The sequence below is a fragment of the Vicugna pacos genome, chromosome 8 (assembly GCF_048564905.1).
Source record: "Vicugna pacos chromosome 8, VicPac4, whole genome shotgun sequence".
NCBI classification, from domain to species: domain Eukaryota; kingdom Metazoa; phylum Chordata; class Mammalia; order Artiodactyla; family Camelidae; genus Vicugna; species Vicugna pacos.
In genome coordinates, this window is record NC_132994.1 from 3,452,630 (window position 1) to 3,473,498 (window position 20,869).

Below are 20,869 nucleotides of genomic sequence, written 5' to 3' on the forward strand. Positions count from 1 at the left end.
TATGCCATCCTTGTTCCGCTGTGAAAAGGTTTTATCTCTATAGCAACAACTGCAAAGAAATACCTCATATTCATTTCCGTCAGCTTTCAATGAAAAAGATTTTAAGCCCACAATAAGCTAGCAGTGTAGTGCACAAAAATTCATCACTATGACCACAAGGATTTATTGATAAAGAGACAGAGGCAGAGAACTACTCTCATGGGAAACCTGTCCTTTGACATTTCCTAGCTTGGGCATTGTACTTCATTAGCATGCTTCAGAAATTGTATATCATTTGAGGAAAAAAAAATGAATGGCAGCTTAACAGAATGCGTACAGAGATACTAAAAAGTGAAAACTGCCAAAAGCAATAAAGATAAGAGTAACTTAATTTTGGCAATATTTTACTCTGACATCGTTTACATTATATGAATAAAACAAAGTTTTCCAAGAAATCAGAATTACATTCTAGCAAAATGGATTTATAAAACAAAATAAATGAATTCAGACACATGGCTGGTAACAGAAATGCTCTGGTCATTTGCAAAGGAAAAGAAGCATGGTTAGGAGTAATACGAGGTGCCTGCATTTCACCAGCTGCTTGAAGAATTCAGCAAAACTCTGAAATTACAATAGATCTTTTCTTTGACCAATACCCTGTTCCCCCCACCCTTTTATTTTTAGTTTGGCTTCCTGACTTCTGTATTTCTCTCTGCTTTTACTGGACTGAATTGGACTTGCTGTTCATGGGGAAAGAAAGCAGTGGCTCTGAACTTCACTGGCCTGAAAAGGATGAACAATCCGGAGACCGGTGCCTTTTATATACAGCACAAGTCTTATGAAATTATATCTACACTGAAAATCCTTTCTGCAGAAGACACATCATGCCTTGATTCCGACTTTGACGGGAAATTAAGCATCTATGCCCCTCCTCTCTTCCTATATGTCCTCATCTTGTGCCTTATCTTCCAACCTCCTCTGGTGCTGCTGGACTATTTATTATTATAAATAATAATCTATGTTGCTTGCAACTTCAGTTTCTCTTTATTCATTGACTTCTTTGCCTTAATTTGCAAAGATACTAAATTAAAAAAATATATTTTCCTCAACCTCTCCAAATGCCATCTTAGGCAATCTCTCTTTATACTTCAGCTTTTGAAAAGAGTAGTCCATAATCCTGAGGACAAAGAATGCCACCTGCTAGTCCAATAAACAACACATGTTGCCCGCCATCAAGCCATCAACCACTGTAGCCACCCCCACCCTCAACAGTGCACCGTGAGGGGTACGGGGAATTCAGGATGGAGAATGACAGGAAGCATTCTGTGCTGGACGCTGGCCCTAGATAGTTAAAATGTATATCTAAGGAATAATTTCAATGAGCCCAGATTTTACATCTAGTACATAGAAAAGTGCTAAAATCATTAACTTGAGATGTCTATTTTTGTGGTTAGCAGTAATCGTTTCATGTTCAACTACGTGGTTTCTTTTTTTTTTTTTCTTTTTTTTCCATCAAAGACTCCTGTATATCCTGGCTCTGCTCTTACTTCTTTGGAACAGTCTCTTAGAGCTATCTGAGAGGCTATCTGCCAGCCTTTAGTCCTCAGTAGGATCCCTGAAAAAAGCGGAATGCACAACTTCTATGTTGTGCTTTCTTCTTTCAGACAGCAGCCCCCTGATTTTCTCAATACCTGCTATACTCTCAAGTCCCATGAAATGCACGTCCACCTCTGCACAGCACAGACACTCTTAGAGACCAGCCTCCTCCAAGACCATCAGTGGTTTTTCCCTCCTCTCTGATGCCTCTGAAGCACGGAGCTGACCATCTCCCCACACTTCAAAACTTTTCTCTAATTCTACTTCTCTGCACTTCTAACTATCTCATTTTTCACCTCATCTCTCATCTCTCATATTTACCTCCTCACCCACTCTTACCTATAGGCTGACCTGAATTTCAAGGTCTACCCTCAGTTCTTTTCTTTCTACAGTCTCTTTCTTGGTCATCCTACCCACTCTGATGGCTTCAAATGTCACCCATAAATTAATGACTTCCTAACAGGAAATTCTGTTCTTTTTCTTATGACCTTGCCCCAGGTTTTAAGGGACTAGTGCATTTCCATTTTCAAAACCTTTCAACAGCTCCCTTGTTTTATGCTTCAAACTGGCTCATTTCCAAAAGATTTTCCTCCAGCGTTTTCTACTTTGGTCTACCACCATCTCAGACCTGATACTTCAGTGATCACTTCTGATGCCTAAATCCACTGCCTTGTCTTTCTGCTTGTTCTGTCCCCTTGAGGTCTGCCCCGTCTATCTGGTCATTTCACTTTGTTTTTATAAGCATGACCTGAGGTTAGCCTTTTACTACTATTGATTAGACTAAAAGAATAGTTCTATCATCTGCTTCCATATAAAACACACACACACGCGCACATGCTGTGTCTCATCTCTGTCTCTCTCTTTTGTGGTAAGGTCACTATTATCAAAATTTTCATCACCTTTTCACTTCTGCTTGAAAGCCATTGAGGATTCTGCATTGGTGACGTGAAGGTGTTCTATTCTATCTCTGGTACAGATGCTGTTAGTGCCAGGCTGGGTGCTCAGCTGCCATGGGTATTGGCTGCTGATAGCTTCTGCCTGCACCTTCCCAGAGGTTTGCTTCCGTCTGCAGGACCTGACCTGCCTGGCGACACGTGAGAAGTTACTGTCCCTCCCCCATCCAGTGTGGTAGGCGGGTACCAGAGCACAGCCCCCAACCCCAGGGTAGGATAAATTCTGTGGTGCTCCAGAGAGCCTTGTGGGATAAGGCTGAGTCTAGACTGCTGAAGCCAGGCCTTTGTCTGCATCCTTCCTCTTCCTTTTCCTGCCTCCCTCACTCTCTTGTAGGTTTCTTCTGAGAATCACATGCACAGGAATCCCATTTTAGATTCTGCTTTTAGGGACACCTGACCTAAGCCAACGTCCATGGTACCTCATACAACAGGCACTCAAGTGTTCCTTGAATAATAAATGGGCTCTCTGGGCAGCAGGGGAGGGTTAGCTCAGCTGTAGAGTGCATGCATAGCATGCAGGAGGTCTTAGGTTCAATACCCAGTACCTCCATTAAATTTTTTTTTAATTAAAAAGAACTATTTAAAAAATAGGCTCTCAGAGAGAAGGTTTTGGTTCAAATGTAGTTGCTTCCCTCAATATAGGTGTCTTCACTTATTTTCATCTTTTCCCTACTTTCCATTAATTATCTCTTGTCATTTTATCTCAGTGCACAGATTTTGGTTGGATTGAATTTATAAGACCCCCAAATTCTTCTGAAGATAAACATGAACTATGAACTCAATCAAATAAGAGCACAATGGAAATATTTAATTTAAATCTAAACACAGCTTAAATGCATGCTATTGAAATGTTTCTGTAAAAGGTTTGGGATGTTGTGGAAATACACGGCCAGTGGAGAGCTGAAGCAACAGCCTTCAGTATGGCAGAAAAGCATAGATGTTTTGGTTTCCTTCAATGGTATTTAACTCTTTTCATTTCTTTTTTTAAGGTTAATTTTCTTAAGACATTATTATTAATTATTATTAAATAAAATATGTTATTGAATGTGTATAAGTTATATGTGTTTATATTATCAAATTTTACATTCACTCAAGGCATTAAATATATTTTTAGATATTCTTTTTTGTTGTCCCATAAACACACTGTTACCATCTCTGACAATCAAATACAAATAACAGTCCTTGCTAGTGTGCACGGTGTGCACTATTTAGTGGTTTTAGAGCCACAAATACAAAGAACACAATATGGTAGACACAGCATATGCTGTATACAGTTATGAGTTTGAGAAGTACAATGACTACACCCACATATACACACACATACATCTATGTATATATTTTTGCTGAAGATATTGCACATGTCAAATGTATTGATAACAATTCATGAAAAAAATCCAATGAAAAATTTACTGGTTTTTAAGGAAAAGGAGGAAAAGCAGGTTCTAAGCAATTTCTGCAGAATTCAAGAACTGAATACAATTATTCCAAGAGACTCAGAAGTGAGTACTGTATAGTGTACTTACATCCTGTAAAAGAGAAAATTTTAACTTAGAACTGTATTACATTTATTTTAGCATAGCACTGCTCTCCCTTGAGAATTGAAATAACAGCATTCTTCAAAAAAACAAAAAAACTAAAGTGCTTGAAAGTTAAACTTGCTTTGAGCATTCTGCACTATCACCTTAGGTCACTCAAAATACTATGGAATTTTTCAAAGTCAAGGCCTTGTATTATTTATTAGAAACATGATTTGCTGGCTTTCAAGTCATTAGGCCATAAAAATGTTTCATGTTCCAAATGTTTTGCATTTCTAAAAATGTATAAGTTTATATTTCCCAAATTGATTAATAACTTGTGATTAATCTTGGTTTTGGCCATATATGTTCACCATGTCTCAAATGGATAAATGCCTTTTACTTGACATTTCCAATGGTAAATGTACCAAGTAGCTACAGATGCAGTCAGTGTGATGTTCTGAATAAAGATACTGATGCAGGGATAGGAGATGTCAGCATCCTGGCAGAAAGTGCCTTCTCCTTTCCTTGCTCTTTGAATGTTTCTGTGGCTAAGCAGGTAATATTTACAAGACTTTTCCAGTCACCAGAGTGCATTTGAAGTGCTCCTGGCTTAATCCTTTAATACACCTGAGGACTAAATTGTGTTGAGACAGATAAATCGAGATTAGGTTAGAATCTTGAGTGATTTGCCTGAAGTCACAAATTAATCTAATCCTACAGCTGGAAAAAGAGCAGCTCTGACCCCCATCCCAGGTCCCCACAGACCAGGCAGTGCTGGTTTCTAACTCTTGGTGCAGGATGAGCAGGGTGTGGGGACAGTGTGTGCACTCCTCACAATGAATGGAGACCACAAAAGGACCACCTGCACCTATCTACATTTGTCCCTCATAATGTGTGGCTTTATTGACAAAAATAAAGTGGCTTGGCTTAAATTCTCAATATGCAAATGTAGATTTGGGCATGGGACCACAAAACAGACAGTGGGTGCTTCTTAGTGTACAGAATAGCTAGGGAGATTAGAAGTCCTGAGGCTTTGGAGAACTGCAAAATATTTCTGAACCTCGTTTCCCTTATTTGGTGTACTGGAATGACACTACAGCTTCCTTTCAGCTCCAAAATGTGACATTTGATGTCCCTGAAATGGGCTCACCCCCCAGGCCCATTCATCTGAAGAGGCTCCCAGCCTCTCCGGGCCTCTGGCTCTGAGGGCCTCCAGTTTGAAGGAGTCCCTGTGAGATGGTGACTCTTCCAAGCAGAGACCAGCTCGTGGGTCTATTCACATAACTAAATAAGCCATTCAGAGTCAGGATCCTATTTGGGAAATATGAAACCTTCCCTCTTTACTAACCCAATGACAGAGATAGCTTGTAAAGCTATGCTGCTACAATGCAAATAGCGTCATTTGACCCTTCGTTTAAATGAAGAAGAAACTCAGCTTGTAGTAGGAAGAACAAATCTGACTCCATATTCGATCTATTCCTTTGGCCCTAATCCTGGGCTCTGTTTCCTGGGCTTAGTCATTCTGGTTCTGATCTTTGTAAAAGAATGTTGCCTAGAGCCTGAAATAGACAGGACAGCCCATTCTCAGGGCCCTCACCTTTAAGGGTATAAACTTTTCCATTCCTATAGAGAGAAGAAGTTGCAGAACAGAAAATAACATTTATCTTGTTGGGGGTTTACAGGGGCGCCATGACCTGACCTACGTGGACAGCTGTAAGAACAAAGGATTCCGACACCAAGAAGTTTGCAACAACCAACCACACCCCCTCCCCTTTTTAGTATTAAAGGAGCCTGAATTCAGACTTGGGGAAGATGGTTCTCCAGGACATTAGCTCCCTCATCTCAGTCTTCTGGCTTTCACATAAAGTCATTACTCCTTACCCCAACACCTTGTCCTCTGATTTATTGGCAAGCAGAATGAGTTTGGACTCGGTAACAAGCTCGTTGTGGTTTAATGATCTATATAAGTATTATCAGACAAAACTGCTGGTTACAATCTCCTTTTCTTTTTACAGCCTTCCCAGGGTGCTTTGTGTCTTTTCCTTCAAGTGCACTGCACAGACTCACTAATTAGAGTGACGTTCACCGCAGTGGACCAACGGCACACTGCCATTAACTAGCTGTGATATTTCATGTTATCTAAGGGGTGGGTGGCCTGCTCTCACAGACAGGGTTACATCCTTACTGGGAGTCCTTTTCCTCTGAATCTGATTAGACTGAACTAAAAATTGTCTCCCCACATCTTGTTCCTTTGTTCTATCTTTCTTACCCATCAGAGTGTGGGGCAAAGTGGAAGACTTTTATCCCAGCTACACAACTAATCTCTTGGGGACATTCGTCATTGACATCAACATATATTAGCCTCTTTTCTTCCTTCCTGTTTTACTCCATTGCTTGAGCAACTATATTTGAGGCAGTGTAGCGGGACACCAAGCTAGAGTGAGCAAGAGCACCTGGGTGGCAAGCTACTAGGAGAAAATTGTGAAGTACAAATTTTCAGAGAAAGCAGATCAACATCATTCTTTAAAATTTTTTCCAAAATTCTCTGAAATTCTGATTCTCTATTTTGAGGAATGTATAACTGGCAAGAACTCCAAAATTCTATTAAGAAATGTCACAAATATTAAATCACATTTATTATGTGAAACAGTTGATGGTAAAGCCACATGCTTAATAGTCAATCACATGCTGCTTGGGACCTCATCAGTTAGAACAGGCACAGGAAGTCAACATGCAGATTACTGAATGCTGTTTTTGCTTCAAGAAATGTATCATATGCCAAAGAGAGGACTATAATTCGTATTTCTATACTGATTTCTCACTTAATCTTGGAAATAGGGAATAAAACGAGGGAAGCAAATTGATGTTGGGATCTGTGCACCTGGGAAGGGACTCAGAGGAAAAGGGAGACTATATGGTAGAGACCCTCCCTGGGGAGGGGGTGGATTGAGTCAGAGGTTGGATGCCTCTGGGTTCTGACACAGGGAAGAGGAGCCCACTTGTCTGGTTGGAGGCCCCTGTTCCTAATAGGAGGGCTGTGGGAGGCCTAGACTGTGCTCAGGAGCAGCGTGCACATGCTTGCTTGCACCTGAAGTGGGGAGGAGATGGTGGATTGAAAACTGCATTGGTGGCTGGCCAGTTGCCAATGACTTCTCGGCATGCACACCCAACCTGAGCAGAGTGCATGCTGTAGCCCCACTTGCTTCATGAGCTGACCCACGCTGGGGCAAGGTTCAGCAATGTGACACAGAAGCAGCTCAGAGCCAAGCTGGTATCTGAAAGGTGGAGGCAGCCATTCCCTGTGCTTAAATGGGCAGCACATCTGAAGCAGTCCTGATTTCTGATCTCAGAAGGTCCACCACAGCCCATGTGTGACTGATGCCAAGTGCTCACTCTAGCCCCTCTTGCCCCAGCACTGCTCCTCTCTGGGGCGAGGGTGCTGGTGCTGGGAGTGGGGAGAGCACACACTTGAAGAGAATGTCGCCAGCTCAGACCTGACCCTCAGGGCTACTACTCTAGCAGTGTGGGATCTGATCAAACCCCTGAAAAGGCAGTGATGACCACTGAACAGAGGGGAAGCTCAGCCTCACAGCTGGATCCAGCTCTAGCACCTCCATCTAGAGCCCCACCTCCAATCAAGATAATAGCTGCCAGTACATTCTGAAGAAAGCCATAATATGTGTCCACATCAAATCCAGCTCTCCTACCAAAGCCACTGGGCACACACAGACTGTACAGGGATGTTCCCACATAAGGACACCACTTCAAGACCAGGATAGGTAATTGTTCACCTAATTTCATAGAGACAGTGAAAGTTAAGCAAAGTAAGATACAGAACAATTCATCTCAATTGAAACAGTAAGAGAAAACCCCTAAAAAATAAGTAATGAAACAGAAATAATTTACCAGATAAAGAATTCAAAGCATTAGTAATAAAAATGCTAACAGAATTTGAAAAAATAATAGAAAATAATAATAACACAGTGAGAATTTTAACAAGAAACTACAAAATATAAAAGATAACTAGTTGAACTGAAAAATACAATACCTAGAATGAAAAACACTCTAGAAGCAATGAACAGCAGACTTAGTGATACAGAAGGCATAAGTGATCTAGAAGATAGAATAATGGAAATCACCCAACCAGAACAGCAAAACGAAAAATAACAACAACAAAATGGTAACAGAGAGATTTATGCGACAACAGCAGCTTACCAACATTTGCATTACAGGGGTCCCAGAAGGAGAAGACAGAAAAAGTCTTCAAAAATATATTTAATGAAGTTATGGCTGAAAAATTCCCAAACATGAAGAAGGGAACAGATATCCAGGTACAGGAAACACAGAACATCATAGACAGGATGAACCCAAACAGACTCACACCAAGACATATCACAATTAAAATTCCAAAGGCAGCAAGAGAAAAACAAAGAGTCATATACAAGGGAACCTCCATACACCTATCAAGTGATTTTTCTGCAGAAACTTTGCAGGCCAGAAAGGAGTGTCATGATATATTCAAAGTGCTGACGGGGGAAACCTGCAACCTAGGATACTTTACCTAGCAAGATTATCATTTAGAATTGAAGGAGAGATAAAAAACACCTCAGATAAAAGAGCTCATCAATATTAAACCAACCCTAAAAGAAATGTTAAAGGGTCTTCTCTAAGTGGAAAAACAAGGCTATAACAAGAAGTAAGAATTTCTAGAAAAAGAAAAATCCCACTAGTAAAGGCAAATATTTAATAAAGGCTGAGGATCAACTACTTAAATAAGCTAGTATGAAGATTAAAAGAAAAAACCTGTTAAATATAACTACAATAATTAGTAAAAGAATAAAGTTGAAGATGTAAAATATGACATCCAAAACACAAAATATGGGGGATGGGAATAAAAAATGTAGATCTTTTCGAATGTGACCAAACTTAAAGGACTCCCTGTTTGAAACAAATAGATATAATTATAGGTCAACATATATGAACCCCATGGTAATCACAAATCAGAAACTTGCAATAGATACTCCTTTTCAGAAAGGAATAGAAGCATACCACTAAAGAAAGTCATCAAACCATAGGGAAGAAACTAAAAGAAGAAGCAAAGAGCAGAGAAGAACTACAAAAACAACCAGAAAACAAATGTAAAACAGCAATAAGTACATACCTATCATTAATCACTTTAAATGTCAATGGACTAAATGTTCTAGTCAAAAGACATAGGGTGACTGGATTTAAAAACAAGACCCATCTATAGCTACTTTACTTCAGAGCTAGAGACACAGACAGACTGAAAGTGAGGGGATGGAAAAAGGTATTTCATGTAAATGGAACCAACAAGAATGGGGATAGCAATACTCAAATCAGAAAAAATAGACTTGAAAACAAAATCTATAGCAAAAGACAAAGAAGAGCATTATATAATGATAAAGGGATCGGTAAAAGAAGAGGATATAACACTTGTTAACAAATATGCACCCAATACAGGAGCACCTAAATATTTAAAGTAAATATTAACAGACATAAAGGGAGAAATTGACAATAATACAATACTAACTAGTAGGGGATTTTAAAATCCCACTTACATCAATGGACAGGTCATCCTGACAGAAAATCAATAAGGCAACAGTGGTTTTCAACTGACCAATTGGATTCAATAAATATGTACAGGACATTTCATCCAAAAACAACAGAATACACATTCTTTTCAAGTGTACATGGATGTTCTCCAGGACAGATAATACACTAGGTCACAAATGTTAGCAAATTTAAGAGGATAGAAACTGTATTAAGCATTTTTTCTAACCTCAATGGTATGAAACTGGAAATCAATTAAAGGAAGAAAAATGGGAAAAGCACAAATACTTAGAGACTAAACAACATGGTACTAAAAAACCAATGGGTCAAGGGAGAAATCAAATAAGAAATCAGAAATTACAAGACCAATGAAAATAAAAGCACTGTTTTCCAAAATCCCTGGGATACAGCAAAAGCAGTTATAAGAAGGAAGTTTATGTCCGTCAATAAAGGTGACTGGCTCTCAGCCAGGCTCGTTCGCTAAAAAAAAAAAAAAAAAAAAAAGAAGGGAGTTTATAGTGATAAAGGCCTACTTCAAGACACAAGAAAAAATTTCAGATAAACAAACAATCTACTATATAAGGAATTAGAAAAAGAACAAACAAAATTAAAAGTCAGCAGACAGAAGGAAATAATAAAGATCAGAGAGGAAATAAATAAAATAGAGGCCAATAAAACAATAGAAAAGATCAGTGAAGCCAAGAGTTTGCTTTTTAGAAGATAAAAAAAAATGATAAACCTTTAGCCAGGTTCATCAAGGAGACAGAGGGCCCAAATAAACAAAACAAAAAATGAAAAAGGTGAAATAATAACCATTACCCCAGAGATACAAAAAAATCATAAGAGAATACTACAGTTACATGACAACTAATTGGACAACCTAAAAGATATGAGCCAATTTCTAGAAACATACAACCTGCCAAGCCTGAATCAGGAAGAAATACACAATCTGAACAGACTGATCAATAGTAGTAAAAATAAACTTGTAATAAAAAAAAAACTCCCAGCAAACAAAAGTCCAGGGGTAGGGGCTTCATAGGGAAATTCTACCAAACACATAAAGAAGAGCTAATACCTATTATTTTAAACCTATTCCAAACATAGGAGGATGAAGCACTTCCAAATTCATTCTATGAAACCACCATTACCCTGTTACCAAAACTAGTTAAAGACACTACAAAGAAAGAAAATTACGAGCCAATATCATGGATTAATATAGATGCCAATATCCTCAACAAAATATTAGCAAATCAAATTCAGCAACATATAAAAAAGATCATACACGGCAATCAAGTGGGATTTGTTCTAGCTATGCAAGGATGGTTCAACATCCACAAATCAATTGATGTGATACACCACATTAAAAAAGGAAAAATAAAAGTCACATGATAATCTCAATAGACACAAAAAAATTTACAAAATTCAACATCATTCATGATAAAAATGCTCCTCATCAAAGTTGGTATACAGGAAACATATCTCAACATAGTAAAGGCCATTTATGACAAACCCACAGCTAACATCATACTCAATGGTGAAAAGCTGAAAGCTTTTTTTTTTCTAAAATCAGGAACAAGACAAGGATTTCCACCCTCACCACTTCTATTTACCATAATATAGGAAGTCCTAGCCACAGCAATCAAAAAGAAAAAGAAATAAAAGGCATCCAAATTGGAAGGAAAGAAGTAAAGCAGCTACTATTTGCAGATGACATGATACTACACATACAAAACCTTAAAAGTCTCTTCCAAAAATATTAGAACTAATAAATGAATTCAGTAAAGCTGTAGGACACAAGATTCTGTTGCTTTTCTATACACTAATAATGAGCTATCAGAAAGAGAAAGCAAGAAAACAATCCTGTTTAAAATCACATCAAAATGAATAAAACTTCTAGGAATAAACTTAACCAAGTAAGTGAAAGACCTATACACTAAAACCTATAAAATATTAACAAAGGAAATCAAAGATAATACAAAAAAAGGAAATATATCTCATGTTCTTGAATTGGAAGAATTAATATTGCTAAAATGTCCATGCTACTCACAATCTACAGATGTGATGTAATTCCTATCAAAACACCTATGACAGTATTCATGGAACCAGACTAAATAATTCTAAAATTTATATGGAACCACGAAAGACCTGAATTGCCAAAGTAACCTCGAGGGAAAAGAACAAAGCTGGAGGTGTCACACTCCCTGACTTCAGACCATACTACAATGGTGGAAGTAGGCAATTAAGGGGGTGGCCGCCTGGAGGGAATAAAAATGAAATGAAAAAGAGGCCAGACACAGGCAGAGAAGCATATCTGAGAGCAAGACAGAGGGCAACTTGCAAGGCATTTACAACATAGAATTTCTATATGGGATCAACTAGGGTCCAGCAGCAAAGAATGCAAGAGTGTGGGGCCATCCTGATCCAACCAAACAAACTTCTGTTTGGGGAAGTGACTAGCTCATTCACCAATAAATGTTCTTTCAGAGATCTAGAGTAACTTTAAAAAAAGGCCCTGGGAGTTTCATCTGCATCTTGAGATTGTTCAGACATGCACTTAATGTGACTATAAAGGAGAAATCCAAGATTACATTAAACTAATAATTATTTGTTTGTGTTTGGGGAGATATTATTAGGAATATTAGGAAATCCTATATGAAATCTACATCTCAGAGGGGATTTTTATAAACGCCAGTTCTTTTGAGATGTTTCGTGTGAACTTCTATGAACATGCTCAGTTGCCTGAAATATTCTACTTTTCACCAAGATGGCAGGTTCTGGGCTTCCACCCAGCTCCTGTGCTCATTTCTCCACCAGATCCCCCATTTCTGCCTCTCCCTTCTCACACTTCACCCCCTAATTCCCTCACATCTTTTCTTGTAGGTTTTGTTTCCAGTGCTCTCCCATGTGTTCAACTACAACTTCTTTCTCAGCTGGCCACAATTCCAGTCACCTCAATTCTTTTATCCAGTATCTCTCCCCCTACTTTGTTCCAAATTTTAATGCTGTTGAATGCTCCATGCATCTGGAAACTCTATTCTGTTGTCTACTGGATATAGTTCTCTGTGCTATACAGTAGGTCCTTGCTGTTTATCTATTCTGTATGTAGTAGTTTGTGTCTGCTAATCCCAAACTTCCAATGAGACTGCTCACTTCTTAAATTTGCTTCTCTTTCAAGTAACTTAAAAAGCAGAATAAATCACTGAATATATTTGGAAATACTCACTTGTAAATGTGGATAACATTAGTAATACCTGAGCTAAATACTTCCCTCTCTAAATATAGCATTTGTGAAAGAGCAGTAGTAATCATGACAAACCTTGCCTAACATTACCTACAAAATGCTATAACATTCTTTAGTCTCTGGTGCTGTGTCACTCTTTACAGAAGATAAAATAAAAGCAATATAAAATTATCTGGACTATACATATTTATAAATGGAGCAAATTTACATAATATAGTGGTTGAACTTTACAATTTGAATACATTCCTCCATAATTGTCATGAGGAATACATAAGGTTAATTTATTCTTTAATCCACTGTCTTCTGAAATGTAGGCTTCGCTAGACTACAATTTCAATTTGAAGCATTATTAGCTTTAAAGAGCCTCATTTGAATATTTTTCATGTTAGCTGCTCTGACAAAGACTCTTATAATTATCTTACAAGCCAAATTAAGAAATGTGGGTGGCAAGGAGGTAGCGTTCAGATGTATTTGTCCACGACTTGACTGTCACGCCACATGAATATCAATGGTAGACAAGATGGCAGCTTTGCTGCTGTTTACATAGAGTTGTCAGGCTCTGTTCTGTTCAGGATTTATTAATGACTTGAATGAAGCCTCAGAGGGTAGGCTTATCAAAATTTAAGGTGATGTAAAGTTAGGAGCTATCTCACTGGGGAAAAAAACCCCAATAGAATGGTATTAGAAACAAATCCAGAAGATGTTTAACAATAACAAGGATCAGTTCCTCCTCTGTGATTCAAAAAGGCACCTGTACAATTGCAGGGTGGGTGATGATCTGGCTTGGAAGATGTTTTAATTAAAGTAACGGAGGAGGAGCATTGAATTGACCACATGTCAGTACAAGCCAAAAGTACAGTTTCATCCTATACTTAAAAATATATTAAGAGAGATCATGTTAAATGGTCTTAATACATAATTGAAAAGAAAATGCTCTGTCACAGGAAGAATTTAGACACACTGCCTAACTTCACCCAGCTTCATAATTTCCATCTCAAACCACATACAGAGTGGGGAGGTTATAGCTCAGTGGTAGAGCACATTCCACTAAAAAAAAATGATGAAACCATCTAGGGAGTTTAAGGGTATTTCTGGAATTAAAATTAAAAACTTGTTTACTATGATCATTATAATTATTATTTTTCTACTTTACTGAGTTAAAATTGTATATGTTTAAGGTATACAACTTGATCTTATATACATTGTGAAATAGTCACCAAAATCAAGCTAATTAACACATCTATCACCTCACACCTGTGTGGTGAAAATACTTAAGATCTACCTTTGTAGCCAGTTTCGAGTTTGCAACACAATGTTAATTATAGTCTCATTGTTTTACATTAGATCCTCAGAACTTACTCATCTTGTATAACTAAAACTTTGTACCCTTTGGCCAGCATTTCCCCTTACTTCTCTCTCCCCCCAGCCTCTGGTAACCACCACTCCACTCTTTGTTTCTATGAATTTTACATTTTTAGATTCCACATATAACTGAGAATATGCACCACTTGTCTTTCTGTGTCTGACTTACTTCATTTAGCATAATGTCTTCCAGATTCATCCGTATTATCACAAATGGTAAGATTTCCTTCTTTACTAAGGGTGAATAATGTTCCATTTGTGTGTGTGTGTGTGTGTGTGTGTGAGTGCATGTGTGTGTAATCACATTTTCTTTATCCATTTATCTGTCAATAAATGTTTAAGTTGTTTCTATATCATGGGAGTATGCATTATCTCTTTGAAATACTAATTTCACTTCTTTAGATAGATCCCCAGAAGTGAGATTGCTGGGTCATAAGGTAGTTCTATTGCTACTTTTCTTGGAGGAACTTCCAGTCTTTCTCCATAGTGGTTGCACCAACTTGCATTCCCACCAACAGTGCACACAGGTTCCCTTTTTCCCACATCCTTGCCTTGTAATCTCTTGTCTTTCTCATAAAATGTAGCCATGTTAGCAGGTGTGAGGTTATATATCACTATGGCTTTGGTTTTCATTTCCTTGAGGATTAGCTACACTGAGCATCTTTTCATATACCTGTTGACCATTTTTATGTCTTTTGAGAAATGTCTATTCAAGTCCTTTGCTCATTTTAAAATTAAATTATTGTATTTTTGTTGTTGTTGTTGTTGTTGAGTTGCATGTTTATATATTTTGGATATTAACTAGGGAGTATAATTTACCACTCAGTTTCCAGTAAGGGGTAGTTACTAGAAGGAAAATGCTCCCTGGATGCTAAAGTCAGAAATTAATTCAGAAACATGGTCCTGGATACAAGGGACATCTTGGCCACTACTATGAGAAAAAAGGAAAAGAAGCTTGGAAATTAACAAGATCATTTCATCTGGTCCTCTGCCCTCAATGGGTTAAATGCTTAAGGTAGCCTCAAAGCACAAAGTAATTTTCTGTTTCTTTCCTGAGACTATTTGGTCAGGTGGATTAGCGAACTCTTTGATAGAGTGGGGCTAGAGACATAAAGGGGAAACTACAAACATATATGTTGGTGTTGAGAGTAGAACCCAAATACGATTTTGTAAATAATTTTAAAATACCAGCACAGTTCCACTTACTAGCAATGTGTTCTATCCAAGTTGCTGAACAACCTCAATTTCTCTGTGAGGAATAGAGTAGAACCAAACTGACAGAGCCATTGTGGGAAATAAATGAAATAACAAATATGAATCATTTAGCACATTGTAAGTAGCCCGTAGATGTTAGCCATTATTCACCAAATTTTTCCTTTTATTTTCTTAGCCGTCAAAATGTATTAAACCCTTTTGTGTTCACTGAAAAAGACCTTGGGAATTAAAACTGGGCATAGAATTTTTTTAACTGAGCAAACTTAGACTTTTTTTATTCAGTCCATTTTTCCCAAATCAAATGTTAATTGTAACACCAAAAAATTAAAGAAAAAATAAAAACAGAGCTGTCCTAGTGGAAGGAGTTAGGAAAAACAAAGTGTGACACCATTCACAGAAGCATTGATTAAATCTTAAACTTCAATAGAAGCATGTGGTCTATGGTACAGGGCATACGTGGCACATTCAACTCTGCCCTAAATACCACCGCACACATTCTATTCCACTCCTGACACCTCCAGAAGGCCCATAAGTGTTTTCTGAGAAAGACTACCAGCATATTAGACAGTCAGGAATCCAGATATGAGAAAGAGCTAAGAAAATAAGGATTTTACTAACCTGATACAAGATTTCTTGGTAAAATATCCCATTGATCCTCAAATATTAGAGCTCTAATATATTTGAGGCAACAGCCTTATTTACCAGAGAGTAGAACTGGGAAGAATAAGTAAAAATGACTAATAAAGAGATACAGGGTTAATATCCTGGGACAGTAAAAGAGAAAACAAGATCAGAAGCCCCAGTTTCCAGTCTTGGCTTGACTTCTTATTAGTTCTATGACTTTAGGCAAGTCACCAACACACGGTGAGTCACACTATTCTCATTTATAAGGTAACAAATGTTAATACTACTACTCATGTGAGATAGCACATGTAACATGTTTCAAGACTTTAACATGATTTGAAATGATTAATAATGATTAGCCACAAAAATGGGGGGGAGGCCACTGCAGAAAGTGATCATGCAGAGCTGACCAACCGTCACCTCAAGGGTTCCTTCTACTGGGAGTCAGTAAGACTAATCTCACTAGAAGGTGATGGTTACACTCCCATGGTAAGTACAATTTATTCATGTCCTCCATATTTTATCTCAAAGGTGGTAAAAGTGACCAAAAAGTCACTACCGTCAATAATTTAATTTGGCTAAAGAGTGTAGCTGTTATCCACAGTCTTTACAGGATTCATCAGCAAGCTAGAACTCCATAAAGATGCTCATCAAACTTAACTCTGCAAAGATCAGCTTAACTCAAAAGCTCCAAAATCCACAACCACTGTGCTCCAGATCAAATTACAGTTAATTCATTTCACCCAAACTATATCTCTACATTTGTGCTGCCAATCTGGAAAACACATAGAGTCTTCTGGACTGTAAAAAGCCCTGTCAAAATCTCAAATCTCAAATTTCAGACTTCAGATAGTTGATACTCTCCTTACACCCATCTGCTTGCTGTATTTTGGTCTTATTTTTCTAAGTGTTCAGAAATAAGTAACCCCTGAGCTAGCAACACTTGCCAGTTGCTCTGAGTTTACTTACCCTCTGACCCTCTTTTCCAGGTGGACCTTGGGGGCCTTGTATCCCCAGGGAACCCTACGAGAGAAAAAAGACAACTATTAATAGATTGTTTCAAGTACACCTGCCTCTCAAAGAGTGCTGTGAAAATGAATGCCTACTTTAGTGATTATACAAAACTTTTAAAGTGTTTTGAGCTCTTCTGAGGTTAGACTATGTAATATATTAATGATGATGAATTATCGCTCTTTGACTGGTTTATCTTTGTAGTTAATACCAAAAGAGAGAGAGAGAGAGAAAAAAAAAAAAGCAATTCCAAACCAGGTGTGAGGCCCAGTGTTTACTCCCAGTGAAGACTTCCATATGATTGGAACCACATTTTATCAAACTGCCTTCAATGAATGGTAATCAAATTTATAAGCAGAAAAAAAATGCCTCTTCATAAACTCTATACACGCAACATTTTTGGTTGGGAGTAGGTTTGCAAATTTACTCTAAGAAAACACATGGTCATGACATTGACTTCAACATGTGTCTATTCATAACATTTAATTTTTCTTTTTTTTTCTTTTTTTTGTTGCTTTAATTTTTTATTGAAGTATAGTCAGTTTACAGTGTTGTGTCAGTATCTGGTGTACAGCACAGTGCTTCAGTCATGCATGTATACATATATTCCTTTTCATATTCTTTTACATTGTAGGCTACTATAAGATACTGAATATGGTCCCCTGTGCTAAACAGTATAAACTTGTTATTTATCTATTTTATATATAGTAGTTAGTATCTGCAAATCTCAAACTCCCATTTTATCCCTTCCCATTCCCCTTCCCCCTGGTAACCCTAAGTTTATTTTCTATGTCTGTGAGTCTGTTTCTGTTTTGTAAATAAGTTCATTTGTGTCTTTTTTATTTTTAAGATTCCACACATAATTGATATTATATGCTATTTTTCTTTCTTTCTGGTCTACTTCACTTAGAATGATGATCTCCCGGTCCACCCATGTTGCTGCAAATAGCATTATTTTATTCTTTTTTATGTCTGAGTAGTGTTCCATTGTATATATAGACCATAACTTCTTTATCCATTCTTCTGTTGCTGGACATTTAAGTTGTTTCTATGTATATTTAATTTTTAGTATCATAGATATTATTTAACACTTTTCCATAACACTGTCAAGTGGTAGGAAAAAAATAAGTATTTTTTTTACCAATTATGCAAAAGGCCCAGGAAATCCCAGGTGTTGTTAACACGGAAGTCAAGTCTACTAATTCTCACAGATAGTTACTACTACGCAGGAATTCTCACTCAGCATGAAAATCAAAATGATGGTACTTCTGGGTTTTTTTTTCTTTTGTTCCTTATTTTTTTACATGGAGTGGTCATTTATTGAATTTATTTAATCATTTGATGGAAAAGACCTTAGGTAAAAAAATGGAGACCCTACATTTACCTATTAAAAGAATCTGTTACTAAGCATCAGACACTGCTGGTTTTTAAAGTCTTCAGCATTTGTTGTTCATTGTCACCTCTCTGAAAGCTTCTTCTTAGTCTCTTCTCCTGCTTCCTCCTTCTCTAGTCAACTTTCAATGGGGGGGGGTGTTGGCTAGATCCGTTTTCTTCCCAGTCCTCATTCCGCCACCATGATCTCATAGACTGTGGGCTTTGAATTCTCTAGGCCAATGATTCCAAGATTCGCAGCCCAGTTGATTCTTTGAGCTGTGGATCCACACATCCAACTGCCTTCCTAATACACCCACTTCACTCTCCCACCGGCATTTGAATTTAGCACATCAGACACCACCTTTAGAACACTCCCACTATTACTGGGTCCTCTTCCAGCACTTCCCAACTCAGTAAACTACACAGCATTCTGCTGGTGCTCCTGCCGGAAACCTAGAACTCATCCTCCATACTGTCTCACTTCTCCTTCACATCTAGTCACCATGTCCAGTGGATGTATCTCCAAAATAGATTTCCCTCCATTCCTTCTGCTCCATCATCCCTTCTTGTTTGTCCATCTCTGAGAACTTCCTAGTTGACACTGGACACGGACCCCTCCATCCTCTACATCACAGCCAAATTGATCTCAAGAAAACCTACCCTGACCTTCCCTGATTTTCCACGTGAAGAGGTGAATGCCTTGTTTCATCAGTCTTAGGGTGCTGTGGACTCGTCCTTTAAAGGACTTACCATAAGTCTGTTCAAATAATTACTCAAGCAATGATTCACCAGGCTCTAAGGACAACAGGTAGAATCTGAGTCTTATTCAACATCAGGTGCCTATTAGTGTCTGAGTGAAAAAAAAATTCATAATGGGAAATCAATCCACAGTAACAAAAGCAAAAAGGGTAAACCCTTTTTCAAAGGGTTTTATAAATATGTGTGAGTAACTTATCATATATTAAATGTTTTAAATACTTTGGAATAAAGTGAGAAATCTAGTAATACAGATTCAAACACCTCCATTCCAGGAGAAACACTCTTTTGTTACCTAACTTAAAAAACTAGGATTCATTTATATAAAGTGACCTTTTTCTTTAAAGGTTATGGCTGCCTTTAAAGTAAAATATTAGATGTGCTTGTGATGACCGATAATTTTTATGTATATATTCATTTTTTTGTTTTTCATAGAAACTAAATTTTCACAAATATTGTAACACATATTTTCACCATTGAATTTTATTTTGAATAGAAAAAAGCTATAGACACATTTTAATTTTTCATTCAGATTGCTTTCCTTTGATTAAAATTATCACAATTTAGTATAAATTGCTGTAACTAACTTTGAAAAAGCATTAGTACAAAAACATTCTACATGTATCATCAACCCTCAGTGTTCCCCAAATTTTTCTGAGTTTTCTCCACAGAATGCTCATAAAATGTATGTATTTATTACTTTCATTTCTTTTATCTATTTTTGGAACAATTTAATGCTCTAGGGCCATGTAGAACCTATGCTTTACTGATTTAGGAAGAAGTAGAAGCCAGGGACTGAAAAAAGTGACCATTTATGTTTGTTTTTACAAAATACATCTGTCAAATGATATAAAACCAAGGAGAGTTGGCTAATTAGGTCAACCTCAGGGTGGTAAGTTCCTAACATGTATAAGAAAAACGAATTTTGAAATCCAAATGTACTAAGTATTAGCTACAGCATAATTTCAGGGAGTTGTAGTTTTAAGATTGACACAATCTTGGCTCTAGATTAAAATCTTCCCCTTTACCCTCAGGAAACTATAATCATTTCATGAATAGTCAAACTTATATATAACATTTTTGATTTTCATCCAGTGTTGAAGGTTCTTTCAGTGTTTTTAAACTTGAGTTACTAAAATACACCCCCCCCCGCCAAATATCCATCTAGGGAGTACAATAAATTCTGAGCCACATATAATCAAAATTCCATTCCCTTTACTAGTTGGAGAAATTATTTAGCAAAAGCAAACGTAAGACAAAAATATTAAACTTGATTTGGAATAGATTCAATGGATTTAAAAATATTTGAGAACCTTTGGTGTGGAAAGTCCACATGGTAACATATAGTACATTCACACACATTAAGCCCACATTAAGCCCATCCAGTGCCTCCTGGATGGTCATGATTCAAAGTCTGAGACTCAGTGCAGAATTTGATGAAAAAGTGGGATTACTTTTCACCCTGAATGGATTATTCACTATTTGAATTATCCATGAGCAAGTTTTAATCCTAGCTATGTTGCATTAATATTCAGAATATTTTGAGCTGTCTTTACTGAATATTATTAATTGATATTTACAAAGAAAAATAATATTGATATTGTCATTAGTAAAATGCAGGTCAACCAACTGTAGAAAAATCTTATTTTTTCCCAAAATAAAAAAATTTA

The 20,869-nt window shown here is 37.3% G+C and overlaps 1 protein-coding gene across 1 annotated transcript in view; it reads right to left on the reverse strand.

Annotated features, from left to right (window-relative positions):
* The window catches only part of COL19A1 (collagen type XIX alpha 1 chain), a 332,279-nt gene that overhangs the window by 142,119 nt on the left and 169,291 nt on the right, over positions 1–20,869 (reverse strand). The window contains exon 15 of the mRNA XM_072965486.1: positions 17,028–17,081. Coding sequence (XP_072821587.1) covers positions 17,028–17,081 — 54 coding nt within the window. The remainder of the gene's footprint in view (positions 1–17,027; positions 17,082–20,869) is intronic.